At 43.6% G+C, this 10,732-nt stretch overlaps 1 protein-coding gene across 1 annotated transcript; it reads right to left on the minus strand.

Moving 5' to 3' along the window:
• Positions 1-428: 428 nt before the first annotated feature.
• Positions 429-10,530, minus strand: SERPINA9 (serpin family A member 9; the record flags this gene model as incomplete). Its single annotated transcript, XM_081048913.1, has 4 exons — positions 429-632; positions 2,448-2,595; positions 4,523-4,796; positions 9,900-10,530. 4 exons carry the CDS (start codon positions 10,528-10,530, stop codon positions 429-431), a joined length of 1,257 nt encoding a protein of 418 aa, XP_080905039.1.
• Between the last annotated feature and the right edge of the window lie 202 nt (positions 10,531-10,732).

Genomic DNA, 10,732 nt, shown 5'->3' on the forward strand with positions numbered 1-10,732 from the left:
ACTATTTTCAAATTACGATGCTGGATGCATGTGGGAGCACTGTTACTGGCCAAATCCACATTTTAGGTTTATTGAATTTATGACTGTAATTCTTCAATAAAGGTGATTGGCCCATATGTTAAGGGCTTTAAGGAATGGAGATACGTCAACCCAGAAACACTCCATGAAGCTAGTTACCTGGGAGATTTGTGGAAAAAGGTATTGACTGAGGTTCATGGGCTTTGGTTTGTAACCCACATCTCTGCTGACTTTTGATGATTAAGACTCAACAGTGGCATCTGGATGGAGACTACAGCTCTGCTGGGGTCAGGGGGACCCTCAGAACAGGAGGGAACACGTCCTAATGTCACTCCGGGAGCATCAGGCAATGTGGTTTGTTATTTCCTGTGCATTGTCAAGATGTCATCAGTCAACAGGCCTTTTCACAACTAGAATTTAGTGGGATTTTCAACTTTCCCTAAAAAGAACACGGTCTCTGTGGCTTTGTTGAAAATTAGCATCAAGAAGGACCTATTAAAGCAGATGGTGAAGTGAGGGAAGACATCCTTTGACCGGATCGTGAGCTTGGTAGCGGTAGCGGCTGCAGCCTCGGTCCCCTCTTCACTGACATCCAGCACAGCCTTGTGGGCAACCTGCCAGGGGGGAAACAAACATCAGAGCCCCACAGAGACACTTTTTAAAAAACTGATGTTTTAAAAAATTGGTGTTTTGCCTGGGAATGGGGACGCACCCCCCAAGAGGCTTCAAAATTACAGTCTATGCCAAATGCTTGGCATGAGATGTGCTTAATCAGTGGCAGCTGTTGTTGCTACTGGTCAATTGGTCCTTAAGCATGGAGTTGAATAACTGCAAACACAGACCAGAAAGACCTAGGTTTGAGTCCCAGTTCTGCCACGTTATTTAGGTGCCGTGTGCTTCACTTTCCTAATCTATAAAAGGGTGATGATAACTGCATGTGTGCCACAAGATTATTTGGGGAATTGAAAGAAATCATACGAAGTAGGTATGCCATAGGAATTGCTGCAATGGTTACATGGGAAACATAGGTTATGTATTACTAAATATTGGATCCCTTCTTGTTCTAGAGAAGAGATGCTTTTCTTCCCCCGCTTTCTTCTGCCTCCCCTGCCCTCCCACTCTGGTTCAAGCTGTTGTTTCTCAGTCTAGTTGTGTAGGACACAGCTCCCTGGCCCATGCTGGTATTATGAGCCTTGTGCTCCCCCTGGCAGTCGGTCGCTAGTCATCGGTCGGCCGCTCACAGCAGCTCTCACTGGCTGCCAGCCACTCATATGGCCGCCAGCCATTCACGTTGGCTGCTAGCCACTCATGGCAGCACACAGTGGCCCACGGCAGCACATGGCAGCCCACACCAACCTCCATCTGCACAAGGCAGCCCAGCTCCAGGGAGAGCCGTTGTTCACAATCTTAGCTGTAGAGGGCGCAGCTCACTTGCCCATGTGGGAATTGAATCTGCGAACTCTGCCGTAGGAGCCTGGTGCTCCAATCACCTGAGCCACCAGGCCAGCCCGAGAAGAGACTCTTAACCTGGGGTTCGTGTACTGCTAAGTTTCAGGGGGCCTGTGAACAATTATAGCCATTATTTTATATGTGAACATAAGCACATAGTGGGAAAAGGTCCATTATGCTCATCATATTCCAGTGGGATCTCTGCACTCCTTCCCTGGACACCAATGACAAAGGTGCCCTTCAGTGGCCCAGAACCACTTCTGACACTTATAATCTGTTATGATCAAAATAAATTTTGGGTCAGGGATCAGAAACCCATATGCAGACAGGGGCTAGACATGTAACCCCAATGAGCTGAGAAGACCTCTCATAAGAGCATGGGGCCAATGGGGAACCTGAAGGGCAGCTTACAGCTCAGCTCCAGCCAATGGCCACAGTGTAGAGGTTTAGACTCACTGTTGCCATGCAGGAGTTGGACTCGATGATTTGTTTCAAGAGAATCAGAAGGCTAGATTGTTAGGTCCAATACCCTCTATTTTAGAAGTCAGCTCTCTCTTTTCCTTTCTTTCTTTTTCTTTTCTTTTTTTTTTAAACACTGCAGGCCAAGCTCAACACATCTGCAGGGTACGAATGACCCATGGGCAGCCACATTATGACGTCAGTGTGAGGACGTAGGCTCCAGGGAGGTGAGGGTGAAGGCCAGGGGGGCACCAGTCCGTCTGCAGCAGGTGCTGCCTGCCAAGGAGATGTCTGATTCTCAAAGAACTGTAGTTGAACCTTAGGAATACTTGTTTGAAAAGGGATAAAGGGTGGCCGTGTAGCAGAGGTATGATGGCCATAAAGCCGTGAGATTTCGCTCTACTGCTGTCACAGACAAGTCACTGTGCCTCCTAAGGCTCTATTTCCTTATCACTGAGATGAGAGCGCTCGATCCGTCAGCCTCTAGAGGATCTTCCAATGCAGGCTTTCATGCAACTCACTTTGGAAACCTGCAGGAAGCCTTTCTTTGTGATTCCAGAAAAATCAGCATTTTGGTCAAAGGCATCCTGGATGCCCATCTTCGGGAGGACGGTTTCCAGGTCATAGGAGGTGGAAATGGAAATTTTTGGAATGAATACCTCTATCCACCTGTGGAGAAGGGGAAAGGAAGAGGTGAGAGTCAAGCCCTGGGTCCCCATCTCTGCTTCTAGGTGGCATTTCAGAAGACTCTTCTTCTGCCAGGGAGTGCTGGTTGCTGCGAAAGGGGTCAACACATCCCAGACAACCGACCCAGGTTGCTCGGGAAGTAAGTCCACTGGATGAGCAAGTCCAGCCCTGAAGACATATGAGATGAAAAATGGGCCCGCTCATGAAGTAGGGGACAGAGCAGAGAAGGGGGCCCAGCAAGGGAGCCTGTGGCAGAGACCAATGGGAGGAACTGGGCAATAATGGAAGTGCGTCTACTACCCTTGGACCACAGTGTCCCCCACCAACCCTTTCAGAGACAAACCCTGCTAATCCCTAAGGCCAGCAAAGTCCAATAAAATTTTCTGCAAAGTTGGAATTATTCTATATCTGTGCTGTTCAACATGGTAGCCTCTAGCCACATGTGATTATTGAGCAGTTTGTACATGGTTGGTGCCAATGAGGAACTAAATTTTTAATTTTATATAATTTCAATGAATTTAAATTTAAACAACCACATGTAGCCAGTAGCTACAATGTTGGACAGCATAGCCCTAGAGTTTGGTACAATGTTTTCTTCCTCTGCAATGGCTTCCCTGAGCCAAGAGTGAACAGCCTGCAATTATCAAGCATTTATTATGTGCAAGGCATTGTCTCAGGTACATTCATGAACATTATCTCTATTTCAAATGATAGTAAATCTTAATTTTAGTGCTTTCCCCAAGGTCACGTGCTTAGTAAATCACAGAAATGAAAGCACAAAAGTATGGGATGGACACTTCAATCCTCATTGATGCACTTCTTGTGACCTCTAGCACAACGGACAGCTCTCTTGCCTGTTACTATCTCCTGCGCTGGCTTGGCCATCTCCGTGTTCTCTCTGCGCTGCCTCTTTACAGACACCCCACCACTAGCCTCTGTGCTGGCTCCTCTCCTGCTATCCAGCCCTGGTTGTAGTCTGAGAAGAAAAAGAAACCTCTGAGACATTCTCCAGTGTCCTTTGATCCCCCAACTTTGCATCTTCCCTTGTGTTGTTTCCTTTACCCCAAATGCCCTTCCCAAGCCTCTATGTCCTATCCATACTTTCATGTTCTAGTCCTACTTTGGCTCAAATGTGCCACCTCCTTGAAGCCTTTCCTCAATCCCAGCTGCAAGTGATCTCTCTTTGCTTAGACGCTCGTCAGCCCTCTTCGCCTGTCCTCTCCTGGGCACTGATCTCTGTCTTTCTTGAGTTAAGTTACCCCTGATCTTGCCTTTTCGCTCCTGCTAAACTATGAGCACCTAAGTATGATGGTCACAATGCCAAGAAAATATTGCTAAGAGACTATACATAAGACTTGGACACTTCTTTCTATCTTATGGTTAACTTCCTTTTGATACTGTTCATAATTACATAATTACAGAACTAATAATAATATTAGGTATAGCTAACATTTATTGAACCCTTACTATCTCCCTGGCATTCTTCTAAGCACTTCATAAATAGTAACTTATTTTATCTTTTCAGCAACCTATGAATTCAGTAATATTATTATCCGATCCACATTTTGTAGGTGAGCACCAATGTTTTTTTGTTGTTGTTCTTGTTTAATTTTATGGAATCGTGCCATGGAATTAAGTATTGGATTGGCTGATAGAGTGAGCTCTGCTAGCACCAAATAGCTACCGTGACATAATAGGGACACATTAGCTACATGGCCTTTATCTGTGGATGGGAGTAGTAACTAACATTCCTCATCAGTCAGGTGACTGTGAAGTACAAGTGAGAACCAAGCTCACTGTTCCCCTTTCAGGAGTGATGATTCAACAGCTTCTATCACGGTCTTTCCCCTGCGCTTAGAGGCACACTGTCACCTGCCTCAGACCCCTGTAAATTGACACGGATGCCCACCTCTTCTTGAGTGAGTGGCTCCACTTCCTCAGTGTCCTGGATGACAGGGCCTGTTCCAGCTGCCTCATCTTGCCCTGCTCAGGGAGGACAAAGAAGGCCACGGTGTCTCCGCTGTAGTTCATGTGCAGCACAGAGCAATTCAGCTTCGAATCCACCCCAAAAGCAAACTGCTCCGTTTGGTGCATCATTGGGACCTTCACAGTGGTCCTCTTGTCCACCAGGAATGGGTATCGTTTACTCGTATACAGAGGGTTAAAGGGCTTCTCCCACTTGGCTGACACAAAAAGAGAAGAGAGGTCTTTATGTCCCAGCGCGATTAGTGAGGTGAAGCAGCAAAAATGGTGAAGGAAGCGCCTCTGACAACGCTCTCCTCCATCAAAGCAATGAGAAAACAGCCAACAGGGGTTAATGGAAATTAACAATGGTGAGTGGAAATTAACCAGATGCTTTCAGCAACTGGGAAACAATTTGTTAAAGAAAAACAGGTAGATCTTGGTAAGAACACTGAACTTTGTGGTATTTTAACATGCTTTAGTTTCATTCCTCATCCCCAGCTCCTCAGTAGTCTTGAAAAATAATAGCATGAATTTGCAATAAATTCTGGTAACCTGACAGCCACTAAAGAAAATAAATGAGGCTGGAACCCTTTCAAAGACTCATTCCCAAAGACTTGTCATTATTTGAGCTGTCTTGTGCTTCCCTGAAAGACTTAACTTGCAAAGCTATCTCTATGTGATCTGACTTGGAGCTCAGCCAATACAAAAAGCTATTTCCTCTGGGAAAATTAGTCAAAAATAGTTACAGGCAGTGATAAATTTTGCAGCTGCCTCAGACAGTGGATAATAGTTAGGGAAAACAATTGACTAATCAAAAAGCTTAACAGGACAGGCTGGTGATGAAGGTGGGGGTACATCAGCAAAAATGACAGAGTAAAGGCCTCTGTAAATTTACCCTTTCATAAAGGCAACAAAATAAACTGGCAAAAATAGTCAGCTTTTTCTGAACTCTGGAAATTAACTTAAGGCTTGCAGCAACCTGGGAAGTTTATTTTTTTAAAATGGCTCAATCTTGATGAGAACAGTCAACGTTGTGACATTTTAACCTGTACTAGTTTCATCCTTCACTCTCTAGCTCAGCAGTAGCCTTGAAAAATAGCAGATTGTATTTCCAATACAGAGGGAGGTGAATAGAGCTGGAGAAATTTCAAAGCCTCATTCCCAAAGAATTATAATTGTTTGACCTGTCTGTTAGTTTCCTGAAAGACCACACTTACAAGGTTGATTGGAGCTCACTCAGTGCTAAAAGCCTTCTCCTCCCCAGATCAGGGAGTGTTTGTTAGAAACAATGACAGGCGAGTGTTTTCGCTTCATGGTTACCTGGATGAGGATAACAGATGGCACAAACAATAGACTAACCAACGTTTAAATGTTTAAAAAGAAAGCTGAGGAAAAAGACGTCCATAGAGACTTTGGAAGGTATACCCTTTCCAGGCATTTAGAGACTGTATGCATGTGTAAAGCTGTATGCATATTTGAAAAAAAATGAAAAGGCTGTAAGTTCTTACCTCTGGCTGACCTTGAGGGTCTGCACAAACAGAAAGTGGAAGCTGAATCAGAGTTAAATCTGCCTTGCTGCACGTTGATGGGATGCCCCATAATGCACACAAAAACCCTCTGCCAAGACTGGGATATTTATTTATTTATTCCAGATATTTAACAAATCTGTGCCCAATCATAGCTGATTGTTTAACTAACCGAGAGGAGACTTCAGTGGCCACACACGACGAAGTACAGACTTTTAAAAATTAGTTCAAAAAAATCATTAAGCAAATAACTACTGCGACAAGAAACAACAACCACCCTTGGGAGAGGGGGGAAGAATCTGACTTTCAGAGTTGCCACATTACATTACTTTAAAAATCCAGCTTTTACACACACACAAAATACGACATATGAAAAGTAACAAAGTATGGCCAATACACAGAGGAAAAAACAATCTACTAATATCAGAAATGAAAGAAGTAACACTACTACAGATTCTAAACATTAAATGGAAAATAAAGGAATACTACGGAGAACTCTATGCCCACAAAACTTTGATAACCTAGATGAAATGGTTCAATTCCTTCAAATATACAATTTGCTAAAACTCACGTAAGAAGTAGTAGACAATGTAAATAGACCTATGTAAATAGACAATGTAAATACCTATTAAAGAGAATGGCAATAATTAATAACTTTCCAAAACACAAAGCACCAGGTCCAGATGGATTCACTGGTGAGTTCTACCAAATATTTAAGGAAGGAATGATACCAATTTTCTACAATCTCTTTTAGAGGAAAGAAGCAGAGAGAATACTGCCTAACTCAGTCAGTGAAACCTGCATTACCCTAACACCAAATTAGACAAAGACATTATAAGAAAAGAAAACTACAGATCAATATCTCTCATGAACATTGATGCAAAATCCTCAGCAAAATCTTAGGAAATCAAATCTGACAAGGTATAGACACCTGTTAATTCTTCCCAACTTGATTTATAGATTTAATGGAGTCCCGATAGAAATCCTAGCAAGTTATATTGTACATATCAACAAACTGATTCTAACGTTCACATCAAGATGCAAAAAACCGAGAATAGGCAGCACACTATTAAAGGAGAAGAACAAAGTTGGAGGACTGACTCTAACCAACTTCAAGATTTCCTATAAACCTATAATAATAAGACAGTGTGGTATTGGTGAAAGAATAGACAAATGGATCAATAGAACAGAACAGAGTCTAGAAATAGACCCACATGAACATAGTCAACTGAACTTTGACAAAGGAGCAAAAGACAACACAATGGAGCAAAGACAGTCTTTTCAAAAATGGTGCTGGAATAAATGACACCATAAGCAAAATAATGAACCTACATGCAGGTCTTACACCTTTTGCAAAAATTAACTAAAAAGGGATCACAGCCTAAATGTAAAACACAAAACTATAAAATACTTAGAAGATAAAATAGGAGAAAACCTAAATGACCTAGGGCATGCCAATAACTTTTTAGGTATAACACCAAAGGCACAATACATAAAAGAAATCATTGATAAGTGGACTTCATGAAAATTCAAAACTTCTGCTCTGGAAAGACAATGTCAAGAGACTGAGAATACAAGCCACAGACAGGAAGAAAATATTTTCAAAAACATATATCTGATAAAGAACTGTTACCCAAAATATACAAAGAACTCTTAAAACTTAACAACATAAAATAAACAACTGGATTAAAAAATGAGCCAAAGACCTTGAGAGAAGATACTGAGATAGCAAATAAACATATGAAAAGGTTTCCTACATCATATGTCATCACGGAAATGCAAATTAAACCAACAATGAGCTATCACTATGCATGTATTCAAATGGCCACTATTTGGAATGGTGACAATACCAAATGCTGACAAGGATATGAAGCAACAGGAACTCTCACACATTGCTGGTGGGAATGTGGAATGGTACAGACACTTTGGAAGATGGTTGGTGGTTTCTTTAAAAACCAAACATACTCTTACCACACAATCCTGCAATCATGCTCCTTGGTATAAGGAATTCAAAAACTATATTCACAGAAACACCTGCACATGTTATATGAAATCTCCAGAATAGGCAAATCTATAGAGACAGAAAGTAGGTTATTCGTTGCTGGGGAAAGAGCAGGAAAGAGGAGTGACTACTAATGGATGGGAGGTTTCTTTTTGAGATGATAAAAATGGTTTGGAATGACATAGTAGAGGTATTTGCACAACCTCGTGGATACACTAAAAACCAAACCCCATTGAAGCATGTGCTTTAAAATGGTGAATTTTATGGTTTGTGAATTATATTTCAATAAAAAAATAAAATTAAGTCAAATGGAACAACATATACTAAGTGCAGGAAACTTAGTAGTGGCTCAAAGCATATTAGTTATTTTTCCTTCTCCTCCCACCTTGCATAATAGATGGATAAATGGGTGGAAAGATGGGTGAGTAGGTGGATACAGGGATAGATGGATAGATAAGTGGGTGGATGGATGCATGAAAGGAGGGAGAAAGGAAGGGAAGGAGAGAGAGGAAAGGGAGGGAGGGAATGATGCAATAGCATCCATGATAAGTCTGCCTGGAGAGTCCAGGCACTTCAGCCACAAACACAGCCTTAGGAAGCTGTCTTTCTCATCCATCCATCCATTCATCCATGTATCCATGCATCCATCCATCCACCCACCACCCATCATCCATCCATCCATCCATCCATCCACCCACCACCCATCCATCCATCCACCCATCCATCCATCCATCCATCCACCCATCCATCCACCCATCCATCCATCCATCCATCCACCCACCACCCATCCATCCATCCATCCACCCATCCACCCATCCATCCATCCATCCATCCATCCATCCATCCATCCATCCACCCACCACCCATCCATCCATCCATCCATCCATCCACCCATCCATCCACCCACCCACCCACCACCCATCCATCCAGTTAGCAGAAAGGCTGGTTTATGCATCAGGCACTTAATACATGACAAGTCTTTTAAAGCAACACCTCCTGGAGTAAGCAAGGGAGAGCGGTGGAGTTCAAACCCAGGGCTGTCCAGCTTTAAGACTGAAGCTCGTTCTACTGAAAATGTCTTTGTAAACTGTGAAGCTCTAGAAGGATGTCCAGGGGATGTGAATGACAGTTATACTGGCCTGTCTGGACTTCCACACCTATGAAGATGTTCTCACCTTTGAAATTGCTTTTTTTTAAAACTCTTGCCAAAATGTACAAATTTATTGGAGTTAATTTTTTTTTAATTAGTTTCAGGTATATATAGTCACAGGATGTGGAGTACAGCGTAAGGAATAGAGTCAGCGTAAGGAATGTAACAGCTACATACAATGTCAGGGGGGTAATAGATTGGGGGAGGAGGGCTATCGCTTTGTGAGGGTTATAAATGAAATTGCTTCTTACACTGGGGTGTCAGAGAGCTCTGTGTTCCTCCTCGAAACTTTCAGGGGGCATTGGGGCAGCTACGGGTGGAAAGAGATAACGTCCTTTCTCCCAAGCTACTTTCCAGAAGGCTTTTCATATGAGCTGCTCACTGAGCCCAACATTAGCCCCTCAGGACACAAAATCAGGCTATACAAAGCCAGAGCTGAAGGAGCCCCTGTTGTAATTGACACACTGAAGCTAAGAGAAGGAACATGAGATAGCCAAGGTCACGCAGCCAGCTAGGGGTGCAGCTAGTTAGAATGTAGGCCTTCCCGCTGCTCTTCCCTGCTGCCTAGGGTTTCTTCCTTATTTGACTGGGGGTAAAAAAGGAAGAGAACTTTACCATCAATATCAACCCCTCAGGGCCTTACCTTTAAAGAAAACGTGGTTCACCAAGACCATGGTTGTCAGAGGTTCAAGGTCTTGGATTAAGTCTGCAATCTTCCCTTTGGTCTCCTTCTCCACATAGCTGTTGATCCTCTGCCGGGCAGTGGGCATGTTGGAGAAATCTGTAGAAAAGACTCTCGAGTCGTACAGCTTCTTGACATTGTCCAAGAAATTTCTCTGCACCTGTAGCTCCTTCTTGATAAAGAGGGCACTCCCCATCTTCAAGTCCAGGTGTTTGCTGGGCACACTGAGTGAGCGGACCAGATGCTGGAAGCCCTGGTGAATGGCGGACTCTGGCGTGCGTGTGAGGTTGAACCCCATGCTCTGGAAGATCTGGGTCTTGGTGGCTGAGCGAGCCCCAAGGGAGAGCATGGCCAGGGAAGTAGAGACACTCACGGGGGAGAAGAAGATATTCTGACTCGGGGTCTTCAAAGCCAGCCTTCGGTAGAGGCGGAAGGCAAAGTCGGTGTTGCTGGAAGACACCTGGGAGATGGGGGTGCTCTTTGTGGAGGAAGGTCGGGGGGATCTTCTGCTGGGCGGACAGGATGGGGACACACTATAGATTGGTACACAGAGGCTAACAACTAAGAAAACTCGATAGAAGGAAGATGCCATTTTGGAACGATGTAAGTCTGCAAGAGAGAAAAGAACCATTCAGGAGAGGTACGCTGAGGGTCCAGCCTGTGAATCAGAGACCTTGCAACACTCCACACCCTTAGCAATTGAATGGGGACAAGCGGGACAGTTAACAGAGCCAGTTCTCTCATATAACCTCATTTGATTCTCACAGTAATCCCCTCGTGTAGATAGTGTTGCC

Source organism: Rhinolophus hipposideros (assembly GCF_964194185.1).
Source record: "Rhinolophus hipposideros genome assembly, chromosome: 5".
Classification (NCBI taxonomy): domain Eukaryota; kingdom Metazoa; phylum Chordata; class Mammalia; order Chiroptera; family Rhinolophidae; genus Rhinolophus; species Rhinolophus hipposideros.